Here is a 17,422-nt window from a genome sequence, read left to right as displayed (position 1 = left end):
CGCCAGTGGCTCTGCAATGACATCGGCCAGTGCCTTCAGCACCCTCGGATGGAGCCCATCCGGGCCTGCCGACTTAAAGGCACCCAGTTCTTCCAAGTGACTCTGCACCACCTCAGGATCTACGCATGGCAGTCTGGCGCCTTGCTGCTGCCTCTCTACAACCCCAGTGAGAGACTTGTCGTGCCCCTCGCTTAGGAACACTGAGGCAAAGAACTCGTTGAGGAGTTCAGCCTTGTCCCCCCTGTCTGTCACCAATTGTTTCTGCCCATTTAGCAGGGGTCCTATTCCTCCCTGGGCCTTCCTTTTACTCCCAATATATCTAAAAAACAATTTCTTGTTGTCTTTTACTTGGGTTGCCATCCTCAGCTCCATGGTAGCTTTGGCCCGCCTAACTGCCTCCCTACAAGCACGAGCAGAGGAGGTATATTCATCTTTAGTGATCTCACCCTGTTTCCACTTTTTATGTGCTCCCCTTTTGGCCCTTAGGCTGCCCTGGATTTCTCTGGTCAGCCATGGAAGCCTCCTGGCCCCTTTCCCTCTTTTGCCTCGCTCGGGGATCGTCTTGCTTTGTGCCCAAAGGATCGTTTCCTTTAGGCACAGCCACCCTTCTTGGGCACCCATCCCTTCAAAACTCCTACTGTGCAGTGCTTCCTTGACTAATCGCCTTGACTTCTCCTTGTCCACACCTCCACCATCTCAAGGCCTACATGCACAACCCCTTGTCCCCTGTCCTCTTCTACTCCAACCATTACTGAATGAGGAGCTAGGACCATGTCACGCTGGAGCCCACTCATCTTTGCAAAACTGGTCTCTAGAGCAGCGCAGAGGTCCTGGAAGCCTGCGATGGGGAACACTTCAAGAAACACAAAGACGCCACGGAGGGACGCCAGCAGAACAACCAAAGGGATCAGAGGTCTAGAAACCTGACCTGCGAGGAAAGGCTGGCAGAACTGGGTGGGAGCTTAGGGAGACCTTTCCAGCTCTGAGGGTGTTCAGCACAAAAGCAGGTCCCTGGAGAGCGGGGAAATCTCTGTCTGGGGAAGTCGGTCAGACAAACCCTTGTGTGGGACGGTGCAGACTGGGAGGCCCTGCCTGGAGCAGGGACATGAACTAGAGGTCTCCTGAGGGCTCTCCCAGCCCAAGATTATGCTCTGAAGCCAGCAGAAATTTCCAAGAGGCTCCACCCAGGCCAGAGTGTCCCAGTGCCGTTACCCCACCGTGTACTTGGAGCCATCCACCCAGCGCCAGAAGCCTTCTGCCTCACGGTCGCTCAGCCCAATCCAGTGATCTGCGCCTTTGACTTGCGTGGCAAGATACTCCTACCAGACACAAATAGCAGCATTAGTGTGACCCCGGCTACAGGGCAGCAATGTCCTCACTGCCAAGCCCTTCTCCCCCACGGCAGGGAGGCTGTTGTGCTGCGGTTGGGGAAGTCCCTGAGACATCCCTGTACTCACCTGCTCTTCCCGGGAGAGGACGGAGCTCAGGTGCGAGTTCTGGGACACGCAAAACTGCTCGGCCTCCTCCCAGGACCTTTTCTCCTTTGAGAAGTAGTAGAGGTTCCCCCCATGATGTCTCCAGCCTTGGGAAAGCTTGGTCACGACGTTCCCTGGAAGCAAATGTTTTAGATGGAAGCATGAGATAGTATCAGAAAGCGAAGGCGCTGCACCCCCACGTGCACAGACAGGGGTGCACGGTTTCCAGTGCTACATCCAGGGCTGAGTGGTGAACACCGACACTCTCAGCTCCACCTGAAACCAGGTGCTGGTGACTGCAGACCCAGCGTGTGCATGTGCAGTGCCCACAGTGTCACGGTGCTCGCTCCAGCTTCTGATGGGCCTCAAGGTGTCATCCCTGGTTGAGGCCTTGCATGGATCTCATCACAAGGGGACAAGGTCTGGGATAGACCTTCAAATGCTGGAGGCTGAAAGTGAGACAGGAACAGTGGCAGAATAAACCCTCAAGTCCTGTTCACTCTCCCTTCCAGCCTCTGCTCTCTGCTGCTGTGCGACACAGGAGACTGGGCAAGGGGGCCAAGGTCTGACCCAGGACATGGCAGTTCTTATGTTCTTATGATAAACCTGGGTTTTCACTATCTGCTCCTGAGCATCTAGCAAAAGCCTGGGGCCTGCGGCCAGGGGGCGGGGAAGCAGTGCAGTCACATCCGCCTTTGATTCCTGCTCCACCCAAACTTTAAGCCAAGTGCCTAGGAGTGGCAGTGGCATTTCTATCCAGGCAGTGCTGGGGGAGTCACTTCACTTCATGGCTCATCATAATCTACTTGATTTCTTCTAAACTCCTCATTCCATAAGTGTTAATGACCCTCTCTCCTTCCTTTTTTTAATGGTCTTGATGTACTGGTCCAGCTAGCCTTTTTCCTACAATTCTGCTGCTTGCTCACTGTTCCTGCTCAGGTTGCTCCTACCTCACAGCCCTGCAGCCTGTTTCTAACTCCAGCTAGAAACATGAATTCAGGCATGGCAGGAACTTTGGGGAACACATTGGATGTGCTCTGAAGATGCTCAAGAAGCTGAGACTTAGTTTTATGGATCTGAGAGATGCACATCTAATTCTCATGATGACAGAAGTAATGAAACACCAACTTTTGAGTATTTTTGCCTCATTTGTTATGTGTTTCTATATCTCATTTAGCAAAGTACTGTGTATTCCAATAATGTCAAATATATATATATATTTGCTTTGGTCTTAAACTATATAATTTAGCCCTAGGCCCCTAGCTTTGTAGCAAGGCTTCTAGTTTCCTTTTAACGGGAAAGGAAGATGTTGTTATATGTGATGATGCACCACACCGCCTGCACCCCCTTTTCAAAATCCTGGATCTGCCCATATCTAAGGCCACTCATGTGGGGGTTGAAATCAAATGTCAATCATGTGCCTTCCACTAAGAATAGGGCCTGTCCACATGGAGTCATTCCTGATGAGCTGTTTCTCATTATTAGCTCCCTGATTAGCTCTGTATATAGATATTCTTTTCCCAGAAACCTAATATCTGACCCTTGAATGAATTGGGCAGAGGCAATCCACTTAAAAGTCACCCAGTGACTTATTCAGGATGAATTCTGAGGTGCAGATAAACCTTGGGTGGGGCCAGCTCTTCCCATGGCTTCCTCCGTCCCCTCCATACCATCTCAGCACAGCTGGTGATCCCACACCCATGCCCCAGGCTCAGGCAGGGCTGGCTGTTCCCCCATCACAGAGGGCAGCGCTTTCATGTCCTGGACAAAAAAAATCCTGCTGTGCTCAACGATCCCATCAATGTGCGACTGCCCTGGGAAATGCCGGATGTTGGTGTCTCAATCCCGGCCTTTAGCAGGAAGGGAACACTCCTTCCCCTCCTTATGTTAGTTCCTTCCAACATCAAATATCTCTGCAGCTTTTGCTTCTGGTACTTACTGAACTGGTTCTTCATCACAGCACAAGGGGTGATGACCTCTTCCCAAAGGACCTGTAAGGGCGCAATTTTGCCCACCAGCGGCTGATCTAGAGAGCAGGGAAAAGGTGAATGGGAGGCTGCTACATGGGGCTGGACCTGGCAGGTCACACAAGGTGATGCCCAAACCCAGGTGGAACATGCTTGACCCAGAGCACAGGAGAAAAGATGCTCCTGGCACTGCAGTCTGATCCCTCCCAGGGACGCCACCCTTGTGCCCACTGCTACAGTCCAGTCGGAGGGGGCGTATGGGCAGGGGCTGGTGGCAGACAGGTTCCCATGCTGCTGCTCACCTGTCTGATCCAGGTCGGGCTTGTTCAAGGTGCTATTTTGCTTCCAGAAGTCCCGGATTCCCTGAACTGCTTCAGCCATTTGGTGCTTCTCCCGCTGCTCCTGGAAATCTAGGGGTGATCACAGACATCATAGAGAGGTCGAGGTTGGAAGGGACCTGCAGGGTCACATCTAGTCCAAGCCCTGCCTGAGCCAGGATCAGCCCTGTCCAAACCAGCCCAGACAAACCATCATCTAAGGCTACCATCACAGCAGACACAGCACCAGACATCACACCCAAACCTGCCACAGGGAAAGCAGGGGGGCTGTGGTGGCCAATGTCCTGCTGCTGTAGGGGCTGTTAAAATAAGATCAAGAAATCCCAGGCAGAGGCCGTGCCCCCACTACAGAGGAAGACGAACCCCCCTCAAGTCCGTAGCAATCTGACTAGAGGGAGACATTTCTTCCTGATCCCCTGCCCTCGTGCCACCCAAACCTGCCCAGCCCCTTCAGCCTCTCCTCCTACGACTTGCTTTCCAAGCCCTTGATCATCTTTGATTCTCACCTCTGCGCCCTCTCTCACTTCTCCATGACCTCTCTGAAGCATGGAGCCCAAAACTGCACATATTCACACACACACATTCAAAGTTTAGGGCTGGAAGGGACCTGATGAGATCATCGGGTCCAGCCCCGCTGCTCCGGGCAGGAAAGATTGCGGGGATCATATAACCCCAACAAGATGTGCAAACTACCCTAGATGAGGCCTGACCAGTGCTGGGCAGAGAGGCACCATCACCTCCACTGTCTTGCACCTGGTTCTTCTATTGATATACCCCAGAGCCACATCCACCGCTGGTGCAGCTACATCACGCTGCAGGTTCATATGGAGCCCGTGATCTACCAGGACTCCCAGATCCTTCCTCGTAGAACTGCCGTCCAGCCGGGGGTCCCCCATTTTGTATTTGTATTTTTGATTCTTCTTCCTGAGGTGCAGCACCTTGCACTTGTGAGCACAATGATGGGACAGGTGAGCGCTCATGTAGAACAGTGAATTTCCTTCAGGCCTCTGTGGGGGCTGCATTTCCCTCAAGGATTCACATTTTTTGCACACTCTTCCTCATTACGTGATATGCCGTCTATGTCTGGTAAAGCAGCTGTCGCAAAGAAGCTGGTAGCAGCTCTGCTTTAGTCCACACCAGGGCTCGGCAGCCCACAGCCCATGGGCTGAAACTGGACCTTGGAGGTCTGGTCTGGTCTGGTCTGGTCTGGTCTGGTCTGGTCTGACACGGGACATGGGTGTCACTGCCACCCACCCCCTCGGCAGAGCCGTCTTCCACGCCGGCACCTGCTTCCTGGCCACGTCTATGCTATCCTCATGGCAGAGGGGATGGGATCAGTGACCAGAGTCAATGCCAGGACTGGGGCTGCCACACCAGCAAGCCCTGGACTGGACTTCCAGACTTTGAAGCTGCATCTTCCAGCTTCAGCGTCTGTCAACGGTTGTCACCGATCTGCGCTCCATGTTAACAGAAGTCTTCTTTCCATAGACAAGAGAGACCCAAGGACCAGCCCAACTAGGGAAATTTCTATCCTGCGTAGGTAGGGGAATTTCTGGAAACCTTCTTTTCACTCGCATGGTTAGTACTGAAGACTCGGGTTCACCGCTGTTCCCCATGGGGACATCCAACGGATGGAAGACACTGGAGGAGATGCAGGATGCTTGGAACAAATCATCAGGCCTGAAGGGACCACTGAATCCAGTCCATCCTTTTGTCTGTAAGGCTGGAGAGTCTCATCCAGCAGCACAGCTGCTTCCAGGAGCATCCGTCCCCTGGGGTTTTGAATAGCTTTCCATTGCACTTCTCATTCCTACCATGTGTAGTAACCTGTGGCATGGGGTATGGACTATGGTTTCTAGGTGCTGACATGCTAAAAGACCTTCTCAGTGGAGTTCAGCTTCCTTCTACTTTCATGTTTGGGACTAAAACCTTTGGATCTGCAGCTTCTTTGGTGCCAAGTCTATGTATGTGATGTGAGTTCAGAGAGAGGTATGCAGAGAACAAGGCAGGGCTGTGCCTAATGGAAAGGAGGGCAAAATACCCACTGCAGAGCTTCCCTCCCCGCTCCTTGAGCTTCATGCTGTGTGAGGTGGGGACCTGCAGATCATATATCATGTCATCTTCTAATTAAAAGCTGTAGGAGTCCAGTTGCGCTAGGCTGTAGTAGCATTAAGCTATAGTCAGCTACGGTGCCGGAAAGAGATTTAGGAGAAAGGGGCCTCCTGACAGCTGGATCACCAGGTAAGAAAGAAAAGAAACACCCCAATGAGCAAAAAGACATCGGTCCAAAGAAGGGAGCATGAAAGCAGCCGCAGGAAAACTCCAGGACAAATGTAAAAAGTAAAAGCTCACTAATGAGACAGAGATAAGAAGCAACAAAAACCTAGGTGCACAAACTTGGCAAGTAAAACAAGCAGAGGTGAGCATCTTGACACAGGAAGACAGAACTGGCACAAGACGGAGGCCACACCAGTATAAATACAGGGGTTGGGAGACCGGTCCCTTGTAGAGACCTAAGGGAGCGTGAATAACTGTCTTCACCTGTCAAGGACAAGCTTCACTGCCTTGGACTGACTATTCATCGGACCCGCTGGTGCCGTGTCCAAGGACAATGAACCTTTCTGAGCTTTTGCCCCTGAACACAGATTTGAGTTGCTTTTTCCACGCTGTCTTTGGAGCATGGATGATGGCATGCAGAACACACAGACCCCAGCAGCCTGTACATCACCGCCGACAGCCACCAGACACCACCTGAGAAAACACCACGTGTCTCCGAACACCCTGGTGACCTAACCCTAACCCTAACCTCTGATTTGGTAAGTGGCGCACTGCCCTCTACACGGGTCCGATCTGCAAGGGCAGAATCCTCCGAGTTAGGTAACCCTCTTTTTTCCCCGCTTCAAGTCCCCCCGGACTTTGATGCAGTTTGGACCCTCTGGGTAATGGAGAAAGACGCTTCATATGGGTTTCAAAAAAGACAAAGGGAGACTTGGACAGGGATCTGCAGGGTCATGCTAGAAACCTTGAAGAATAGCAACAGAAGTCAAAAATGTAGGATTTTAAAAGCTATGCCTATTAGGTGGTGGAGACAGAAAGCAACCATGTTAGCCCAGCAAACTAGAAGGGGAGGGAAGAAGTTAGCTACTAACTTAGCTAAGTTAGCTAAAGACTTAATAAGGAAAAATAAGGAGGAAGCTACACAAGCCATGAAGCCTTGGAAGTCACAGGCGGTACTGGCAGGACAGCAAGATGCACAAACGCGTGGCATGCTACAAAAAGTACAGGAGCAACATGAAAAGTAATTGAAAATCTGCAGCGAAGAAAAGTACCACCCCTGGTAATAGGTCTTAGGGGTCAGCAACAGCCACTAAATACCCCTATAATCCCAGCAGCGCGGTGCTAGAAGTGGGAAAAATTGGCTCTGACAAAATAAAAAGGAACCAGGGATGACTGGGGTGGCTGCCGGAGCAGAGATCTGGACCTGAACTGGCCGCTGTCCTTGAACCCCTGGGAAGAAGCCACAGCACTACAACCGAGGGTGTTGGGTCTCTGTTGTGTCAGAGCTGAGGGTAGTCTTATGTAGAGTTGAGATTCATAGATTTCATAGACATTCGGGCTGGAAGGGACCTCGGCAGATCACCGAGTCCAGCCCCCTGCCCCAGGAGCAGGAAGTCAGCTGGGGTCATAGGATCCCAGCAAGATAAGCATCCGATTTTCTCTGGAAGGTGTTCAAAGTAGGTGCTTGAACCACCTCCAGCGGCAGTCCATTCCAGACCTTGGGGTCTCGGACAGTAAAGAAGTTCTTCCTTATGTCCAGCCTGAAACAGTCATGGAGGAGTTTGTGACCGTTCAATTTTGTCATGCCCTGGGGTGCTGTAGTGAACAGACGTCCCCCCAGGTCCTGGTGAACACTCCGATAAACTTACTAGTGGCCACCAGGTCCTCCCTGAGCCTGCGCTTTTCCAGGCTGAAGAGTCCCATGGCTCTCAGCCTGTTGTCGTAAGGTCTGTTTTCCTGACCTGATCATGCGCGTGGCTCTTCTCTGGACTCTCTCAAGCTTCTCCACATCCTTTTTGTATTGTGGAGCCCAAAACTGGACGCAGTACTCCAGCTGTGGCCTCACCAAGACCGAGTACAAGGGGAGAATGACGTCCCGGGATTTGCTTGAGAAGCATCTATGGATGCAAGCCAACGTTTTGGTCACTTTACTAGCTGCAGCATCACATTGCAGGCTCATGTTCATCTTGTGGTCAATGATGACCCCCGAGTCCCTCTCGTCCGTAGTGCTAATCAGCGTAGCACTGCTGAGCCTATAAGGATGCTGCAGGTTTTTCCTCCCAAGGTGGAGAACCATGCATTTATCGGTGTTAAATGCCATCAGGTTCTTGTCCACCCATTTCTTGAGCCTGTCGAGGTCAACCTGTCGCCCTCCTGTCCTCAGGTGTGGATGCTTTACCCGAAAGTTTGGTGTCATCGGCAAACTTGGCCAATCCGCTTCTGACTCCAATGTCCACATCATTAATGAAGATGTTGAACAGTATGGGTCCAAGGATAGAGCCTACAAAGGATGGACCTCACTGGTCACAGGACACCGCAACAATTGACTTTCTTCAACCACCTCCGACCACGGAGTCAATTCCCAGCCAGCAGATCATGGTGGACCCGAGGCCACAATTGGCCAGTTTCACCAAGAGGTGATCATGGCATACCAGATCAAAGGCTTTTTTGAAGTCAAGATATATGACATCAATCTCTTCCCCCTTGTCCAGGTGAGAGGTCACCTGGTCGTAGAAGGAAATGAGATTGGTCAAGCAATACCTACCCGCAACAAACCCGTGCTGGCTATCCCTCAGGATTTTGCCATCAGCCAGTCCATTAAGGATGGACTCTTTAATTATCTTTTCTAAGACCTTCCCGAAGATAGAGGTCAGGCTGATGGGGCTGTAATTTGCCGGATCCACTTTCCTCCCTTTCTTGAAGATAGGCACCACGTTGGCCTTCCTCCAGTCTTCGGACACTTCACCAGAGCACCAGGAGCTCTCGAAGGTCCGTGCCAGGGGCTGGGCTATGATGCTCGCCAGCTCCTTGAGTACCCTGGGTGTAGACTGTCCAGGATGAGTGACTTGAAGGTGTCCAGCCTCTCAAGGTGTTCCTTCACAAGGTCAGCATTGATGGGGGGCAGGGGATCACCCTCACCTGGACCTCCCTGTCCTGTAATGGGAAGGGCCATCCCATGGGACTAGTGAAAGTCTGACTCAAAGTACCCATTTAATAGGTTGGCTTTTTTCCTGGGCATCAGTCATCAGTTCTCCCATCTGGTTCAGCAGGGGCCCAACGTTGCCCTTGCTTGTCCTCCGGCTCCCCACATACCTAAAAAAGGACTTTTTATTGTCCTTGATACTAGTGGCCAGTTGGAGTTCAGTCCCAGCCTTGGCTTTCCTGGTTTGCTCCCTGCAGGACCGGACCAGAGCAGAGTATTCCTCCTGGGAGGTGGATCCTGTCCTCCATCCTTTGTAGGTCTGTCTTTTTAGACGCAGGAGGTCCTCCAGTTCCCTGGAGAGCCAAGGGGGCTGCTGTGCCCTTTTGCTGCCTTTCCTCCAAGATGGGATGGACTTTGCTTGTGCATCGAGGATCGCTCCCTCTAAGAGCAACCACTCATCCTGAACTCCCCTCCCCTTAGGATTGTGGTCCCTTAGCGCCTCACCAACAAGTCTCCTGAGCTTGTCAAAGTCGGCTTTCCTGAAGTCGAGGACTTCTGCATTGCTGACTGACTTGCCAGCTGTACGGCGGATGGTGAAGGTGATCAGCTCGTGGTTGCTGTCACCCAGCTTCCCTTCAATCGTTAGGTCACTGATTAGGTCGTCCCGGTTGCCAGTACCAGGTCGAGCAGCGCTTTACCTCTCGTCGGCCCGTAGACTTCTTGAGTCAGATAGAGCTCACCCATGCACGAGAGAAAGCTTTGCGACCCCTCGGATTTGGCCAAGTGCTCTTCCCACGTGATGTCCGGGTAGTTGAAGTCTCCCATGACAACCATGGACCAGGAGCATGATGATGAGTTTGTCTGGGCTGGTTTGGATGGGACAGATCCTGCCTCAGGCAGGGGGTTGGACTGGATGATTTCTGGAGGTCCCTGCAAGCTCCACTTCTCTCCGACTGCACGACTCCGTGACCTCCGTGTGAGAACGAGATTTCAGAAAAGCCCACTCTGAAACCTAGAACGGTGCCTGAAAAAGTGGGTGAGATAGCAGAAGAAATAGCGCAAGTAGAAGGAGAGATCGAGCAGGAAATAGAAGGGGCGAGAAAGATAAGATAGATAAGCCAACTGTCGCAGGAAAGCCAGGCCCTATCATTGCAGCTTACAGAAGAGCTTGAACAGATAAGACCACGAACTAGTCCCCATCTGATGTTTAGCTTTGCAGGGACTGAAGAAGAAAGTAAGAGGCCGAAGGATAAGTGTAGGGGGGACTGAAGATGGATGTAGTGGGGAAAAGCCAAGAAGAGAGGCACTAAAAGTCAATGAAGTTACTGCTTTAGTGTGTGCCGAAGGGCTGCTCCCTTAGAAGACATTCGTGATTTGATGGCTTAGACACACAAAGATGCCCAACAGGGCCAAGGACCCCAGCAGCCACATCCGCCATGAGCCTCAGCTAATGACCATTGTCCCAGCGTAGGAGGAACGAGCATCCTCGCTAGCTGCTGTGGGTGCCGACTACCCATTAGCACCCGCTGGCCCTGGGCTCGCAGGCCAGTCGCCTGCTCTGACCCGTTCTTCTGTGGCCTCCTGGCTCCAGACCCTGGTTTTGGCTTATTTCTGGGCTTTGGCTTTGGATTTCCCTGTGGATGTTTCCTGGCTCCTGACCCTGGTTTGGCTCTGCTCCCAGACTTCATTCACCCTGTGGATTATCATAGGATCACTGACAACAAGGGCTGGAAGGGACCTCGGGAGGTCACATCTAGTGCAACCCCCTGCTCCAAGCAGGACCAGCCCCAACTGCATCATCCCAGACAAGGCTTTGTCTACCCGGGTCTTAAACACCTCCAAGGATGGAGATGCCAGAGGAAGCTGCAGAGGCACAGAGGAGCCTTAAACTGACTCTGATGGTAGCTCCCGCACTAGCAGCGCCCAGCACTGATTTTGCTTTATACCCATTTCCTACCATAAAGAATTTCTGTGTGGTCAGCAGGCTTACTCAGGAGACACCTGGAGAAAGACCTGCAGCGTATTACAGTCAATCACTGACACCCCCAGAAAGTAAAAGAGGGACTTACGAGCGGCCAGCTCCGGTATCTTACTAAACTTTGCAAAAAGCACGGGCTATCGTAAGAACAAATCAGGTTGTGGTTAAAAATCATCGTGCTTTAGGAAAACGGCTTAGCCAAGATAATTTATCTATAGAAATATGAGTGGTTTGAGTTGTTTTTTCTGTGTCAGCTTTGGTGGGTGGAAGATGGCTTGCTAGTGTCAGCATCCGGAGCATACAGCCGCCTGTATGTGCAAAGCAACAGCAACCAAATAGTGCCAGAGAAGAACTGTTTCTAAGTTATAAAAAAAAGACGTGGGAGTTCACTTTGACCTGTGCCGACTTCCCAACTACAGCTGGACTTACAGGTGACTGTGATGGCAACCAGGGCAGCAAGGCAGAGGAGACTCAGCACAATGAGGACAGCGTGGAGGACGTGGAGCCTCTTAGGGGACAACTCCAGCAGGTTTCCTGGAAGGAGAAGAGGAAACGTACATCAGTGACGGGCACTTCCACCTCCCTCCTGAATCCTGGCCCCAGAACTGGCCACAGGGCCAGGTTCAGAGTGACGACGATAAACCTCCACATCCCCTCCAACACAGTTGTGCTTAACCGGGGGGTGGTGGTGCCAGAGCTGGGGTCTTTCTGAGTCCTCTGCAATAGAAAAACTACTCTATGCTTTTTCTGTAGGAAAGAAAAAAGAGAGAAAACAAAGAATTGGCTTTTTCCAACGGGCACCATGAGTCTGTCCAGGGGTGCCTTGAGTCTAGCCCTCGTTGTCTATGATTCTGTTATTCTGTGATTTGCAGAAGGTTTTTTAGCCTTGACGGCTCAAGCTACAGCCACAGGCACCATTAACTGCTGCTCAGACGCAGGCAGAAGGAGACAAAGACGCCCGGAAAGGTGTGAAAAGCAATCAGAGGTATCTTACCCTTCCTGAGAGACACGTCAGGGACGGATGGTTGAAACACATTCTCATAGATGTCGTCCTCCTCTGCTCTCATTTTCATGGTGGCCGTGCCCATCTGGCTGTCTAGGGGAGGTGGTCTTCTCACGATAGTGCAAGGGCCATGAAATGAGACCCAGAAGTGAGCTCACACAAAGCACGCGCCCTTGGACCACAGAGAAGAAAGCTGGCCACAGCTGAGACCTTAGAAATGCCCCAACTGGGGACAGCAAAAGAGCAGGGGAAGAATCATGTGCCCCGTTCATCACAAATCACGTGTCCATGGTGGCATCGGTTTTGTGCATCACATGATCCGTTCGGTGTAAAACTCCCCGCTGCACAGACACGTCCCGGCTGTGTTAGACCAGCAGTCCCCGAGCTTTGGGGGGGCCAGCCCTCCAGCCAGCAACTCCTTGATCCAAATCTAGGACAAAATGGGAAGGGAAAGGGGAGGATCTGCATGCACTTCTGCAAGCCTCGGGGACAAGAGCTTGGGACATCTGTTCTAGGGCCCTGATGGGCAGCGAAGGAAAAGTCTCAGCTGAGCTGGCCGGCGTTAGGAACTGGGGTGTGGGAGGTTGGGCAAGGCCACCTGATAATGCAGGCAAAGCCCAAGGGCCGGGTCCCAGGGAGCTGGAAGCACAGTGAAGCAGATGCTGGGGTGAAGCAGAAGCCGGGGTCCGGGAGCCACAGAAGTGTCTGCCAGGATGCAGGGACACAGATACAAGACACAAAGTAAGAAAGCACAAGAGGTCAGGAGCAAGGACCTAAGTCTTGGCCCAGAGAGAGTGCTGCGACTGTACCCGTTGCCTGTGGCCTTGGGGATGTCCCGACTGTAGGACAGAACAGCCCCGTGCACCGGGACAGCTCTTCTGTTGCCAAGCCTGCTTGCCAGCCGTCCCCTTGCCCAAGCAGGGGCACCAAAGGGGACTTGGCCCTCGATGTCCCCTTCCAGGTGAAGGGCCAAGAAGGGCTCTCAGCAGGAGTCCACGTAGGGCGAGGGACCCAGTCCAGAAAGGAAATGTCCGGTGCTGGATGCCTCCTTTGGGAGTCAGGGCATTCCTAGCACCGTTTGCGACCGGCAGCAAAAGGCTGAAGGGGTCGGGCACAGTAAGCGCGCTCCCCGGCCCCAGTCTGAGGGAGCCTTTTTGTTCTTCACCTGCTTGGTTTATGGCTCAGCACCCCCATGGGAAGGGACTGACTGTGCACCGCGTGGGCGCCGGCGTGGCTCGTGTTTGTAGCACAGCGGTGTCGTCTCCTACCCCCAAACCGCTCCTGCTCACGAGCACGAAGCCTTCGAGGAAGAACTGGAGAGTCTCACCCTCCTCCCAAGACTGGCGAGGAACGTCCGACACGATCAGGTGGCCACGGTCATTTTCCTGTGCAGGACTCACCACTGTGTGTGGGGGACACCGTGGCCATCTCTTCCTGCCTGCCCGAGGGGCCAAGTGTAGGACCCGAGCCTGGCAATGGGACATGCGCTCTGCAAAGCTTCTGAATAACTGAAATGAAAGCGCTCAGACCACAGAGGAAAAAAGCATCACATCTGCCTAGAGAGACCCACGGGGCAAGCCTCGCAGCACCCCCATGGATTTCATAGACGTTAGGGCTGGAAGGGACTGCGGGAGATCATCAGGTTCGGCCCCTTGCCCCAGGGGCAGGAAGTCAGCTGGGGTCAAAGGATCCCGTTGCAAACTACAGGCTCGTGGCTGCACCAACATTACGTGTTATACAGGCAACTTGGTACAACACATATTGCAAACTAGTGAAAACTAAGAGCTGGGTATAACTCAGTAAATCAAACACTTTCCCAGCCATTTGAGAAGAGCTGCTCCCAACCTCCTAGTCCTGCAGACCACAGTCAAACCACCACATTCCTCCGTGGATCATGGGGAGGAAGTAGCTGGGCTGGGTAAGGCCAGCGAAGCCCTTTCCACAACCAGCACCAGGAGACATGGCCCCTAACTCTGAGGAAATGGCCATGAGAGAGCTGGGTTCATGATGCTGGGAGAGATTTGTAGATAAAAGGGACACCATGCTGGAGGCACGACGGGCAGGGAGAGCAGCTCCGGAGTCGCCTGGGTGAGGGAACGCACCGTAACCAGCTGCAGCATCTGCTTGGGATGCAGTGGCAGAAGCTGAGGACCAACGGGGCAGGCAGAAGAGCAAGGTTCAGAGAGGAAGCCGCGTTTCCTGCCTCGTCTTGCCTGGAAGAATCCCAGAGCCACGGGGCTGGAAGGGACCTGTAGGGTTGCATCGAGTCCCAGCCCTGCCCGAGACAGGATCAGCCCTGTCCAAACCAGCCCAGACAAACCCACCATCTAAACTCTCCGTAAAACTACCATCACCCCTGACACAGCACCAGACATCACACCCGGACCTGCCACAAGGAAAGCAGGGGGACTGTGGCAGCCAACGTCCTGCTTCTGTAAAAGGACCCCAGGCCAAGGCTGTGCTCCCGCTGCAGAGGAAGGCAAAACCCCCCAGCCTGGGCTGCAGCAGCACCCAGTGCCTTTGAGGGAGGCTTAAAACCCCAATACCTGGAGATGTGAGACGTCCCAGAGGAGCGCCCTGGACCTTCACCAAGGGGCACAGCAAGACACCGAGTGGGAACTCAGCACAAAGGGGAACTCTGTGCCTCTTCCAGCTGCCACCTGAGCCATGATAGCACCCAGGGGAGACGATGTGAGGCCAGACTTCTTCAACTCACAAGCCCCCACTCCAGGGCAAACCCAGCCGGAAGCCCTGCAGGAAAGAACTGAGCGAGCGAAGAGGAAATTAGGGCTGGATTTAACCTAGAGATACCAGAGGACGAAAGCAGGATTGTATTTCTGATGCAGGACCCAACGGGCAGCACGGCAGGACCGACGACAGTCCATTACCCGAGTTCTTCGGGTGACTGGAGAACTGAAGGGACGGCAGGGCGAGAGGCTGAACTAGGACGTGAAGCCCTGGTAGCTTTGTCGAGCTTGCCTGGAGATGGATCACACTTCGAAGGGTGCATGCAAGGAAAGGCATGTCACAGGATGAGCTGGCCCTTGCAAGCCAGCTCACCCTCCCAGGCAAAGGGACGGAGCGTCTGGGTGAGCTCATTCAGGCTTGCTGGGAGATGCATGGGGGACCTGTCCTCTGCCTGGGGAGAGGCTCTTGAGCAAAGCAGCCCTGGGAACTGGCCACGTGTAGAAGAAGAGCCAGGGAAGGGCTAGGGAAGAGATCAGCACGTGGGCAGGAGAGGCACGGCAGAGCCCACCTGCACCGGGGCACAGGGCTGGGAGCTCCTGGCACGAGGTGCATGTGGAGTCTCCTCTGCTGTTGCGCTGGAGGGGATGTCCCCTTCCAACCGGGCAGGATGAAGTCGGGGAGCATCCCAGGATGGCTGCTAATGAAGGCAAAGGACTGTGGAGGACCAGGACAGACCCTGAGAAAGCACCCAGCTGTTGGGGCTAACACATGAGAAGATCCACCCCTCTCACTCTGTGCTGGTGCAAGTGTACATAGACACATACATCCGCCAGCCCGGAGCCTACCATGCAGGGGTGAGAGAACTGCAGCCGGTCCATAAATGCCAGGCACTCACATTAACATGCGCAAAGGGAAACCGCGCGGGCCCAGAAGAGCTGCAGCTGCAGGCGAGCTGCGCAGGAGGCCCGAGGCTTATGAAATATGGCCCTTCAGCACTGCACTCGCAACCAGGCTCTGTCAAGATGGGTCTCAGGCAGAAGGAAAGAGGCACCAAGGCTTTCTTGCGGGTGTCGAGGTGACTGGAGAGAGAACAAGCTGGGGGGAGCGGTAGATGCGCTGCAGAGTAGAGCTAGGATTTGGAGAGACCTTGACAAATGGGAGGATTGGGCCAAAAAATAGCATCATGAGGTTCAACAAGGACAGGACGCAGATCCGTGGCTTGAAGTTGCAGCAAGGTAGGTTTAGGTTGGATGGCAGGAAATACGACTTCCCTGGCAGAGCAGGGAGGCCATGGGAGAGATGGCAGGGAAGGGGGGACTCTCCATCACTGGAGGGTGCAAGGAGAGGCAGGACGGGCACTGGTTGGGCTGATGTAGCTGCAGCGATGTCTGTGCTCTGCTGTGGGGCTGCCCCAGGCTTCTGGGCTGTGCTGGTTGCCCCCCACCCCTTGCTTTTCCTACTATATATATGTCTGGGTGTTTTTAAGCCTCCCAAGAGTCGCTGGGTGCTGGCTGCAGCCCAGGCTGGGGACTTCACCCGGGCTGTGCCAATGCTTCCGCTAGGAGCAGACCTGGGGGGTCCTGGCTGGAGGGTCTTGCCCCGTCACTCAGGCACAGACTGACCCTGCATTGGGGGCAGGAAGGGATTTTCTCCCTGGTCAGATTGGTATGGATGCGGCGTTGCCTTCCTCTCTGCTTGGGCTTTCTTGGGTATATTGACAACATTTCACAGAAGCAGGACATCGGTCCCCTGCTTCCCCTGTGGCAGGGCCAGGTGTGACATCTGCACTGTGTCAGGGTTGAGGGTTGTCTTATGTCGGGTGTAGATGCTGGGTTTGTCTGGGCTGGTTTGGACAGGGCTGACCCGGGCTTAGGCAGGGGTTGGACCAGATGTGACCCTGCAGGTCCTGCCAGCCCCGCTGCTCCAGGATTTTATAAGCCCATGTCCACAAAGAAGAAATGGTTCAAAATTTCAGCAGTGGAGATACAGGTTTGGAGATTAGGAAGAGCTCTCTCTAGCTCTGAGGGTTGTTCTGAGGGTATCAGCAGATATCTGGAGAAGCTGTGGGATCTCCACCGCTCCACGTCTGTGAGTGCAGCTTGGGCCAGCGCCTGGCTGGAGGGTTCAGGCTTGCCTTGAGTTGGGGGTTGGTCTAGATACGACTATCTGAAGGCCCTGCCAGGCCTATTTTTTGTGCTGGAAAATAAAAAAAAAAAAGTCTATTATGGCTGAGAATGAAAAAGATGAATATTTTCCTAGGCAGAATTCCAGAGAACCCTGAAAAATCTCTCAAAGTCTATTCCTAAGTTGCTTGTGGAGATAAATTTGGCCAGAAAACAGCTCCTTTTATCCCTGGTATAGCAAACGGACCCAACTTTATTAAACAGCGTCTTTGTGTGAATTCACTGAAGACCAAGTTACATCAGCTGCATGCTGCGGTCACCTCTCTCTGCAATGCTTTATGGCTGTGAGCACAGGCGCCAACTTTTATTTTTGGCGAGGTGGGGGGGGCACTAAGTTGATGCCTCTGCCCCCCCCCCCCCCCCAACACAGCCAGAGCAGAGCCAAGTCAAGCATATGGGGGGGGGGCACAACTCTGCACCACTGCCCCATTGCTGCCAGGTGGGCAGGGGACACGTCACCATGGCAGTGCAGCCAGCGTGGGGCTCCCGGGGGGGCAGCAAGGTGGGGACATGCATGCGCAGCCCCCTGCATCCCGCTCCCCGCAGCCCCTTGCAGGAACTCCTGCAAGGGGATACCTGCCACTTCCCAC

General features: G+C 53.5%; 1 protein-coding gene across 1 annotated transcript; it reads right to left on the bottom strand.

Moving 5' to 3' along the window:
• Positions 1 to 1,208: 1,208 nt before the first annotated feature.
• LOC132248891 (C-type lectin domain family 4 member F-like) lies at positions 1,209 to 17,162 on the bottom strand. Its single transcript, XM_059723442.1, has 5 exons — positions 11,388 to 17,162; positions 3,745 to 3,852; positions 3,415 to 3,501; positions 1,458 to 1,609; positions 1,209 to 1,319 (listed from the first exon to the last, which is right to left on the bottom strand). The coding sequence occupies exons 2-5, from the start codon at positions 3,821 to 3,823 to the stop codon at positions 1,209 to 1,211; spliced, it is 429 nt and encodes a 142-aa protein (XP_059579425.1). The 5' UTR covers positions 3,824 to 3,852; positions 11,388 to 17,162.
• Between the last annotated feature and the right edge of the window lie 260 nt (positions 17,163 to 17,422).

This window comes from Alligator mississippiensis, chromosome 2 (assembly GCF_030867095.1).
Source record: "Alligator mississippiensis isolate rAllMis1 chromosome 2, rAllMis1, whole genome shotgun sequence".
NCBI classification, from domain to species: domain Eukaryota; kingdom Metazoa; phylum Chordata; order Crocodylia; family Alligatoridae; genus Alligator; species Alligator mississippiensis.
Note: the sequence above shows the minus strand (reverse complement) of the source record. Positions and strands in the feature narration are given on the sequence as shown.

What these genes read in the sequence shown, in the direction of transcription:
- LOC132248891 (XM_059723442.1), bottom strand. Translation starts at nt 3,823, where the DNA reads ATGGCTGAAGCAGTTCAGGGAATCCGGGACTTCTGGAAGCAAAATAGC. An exon ending in GCCCGACCTGGATCAGACAG is followed by an intron (nt 3,502 to 3,744) that starts GTGAGCAGCAGC and finishes CCTGCTCTCTAG; the next exon opens with ATCAGCCGCTGGTGGGCAAA. An exon ending in TCCTCTCCCGGGAAGAGCAG is followed by an intron (nt 1,320 to 1,457) that starts GTGAGTACAGGG and finishes TGTGTCTGGTAG; the next exon opens with GAGTATCTTGCCACGCAAGT.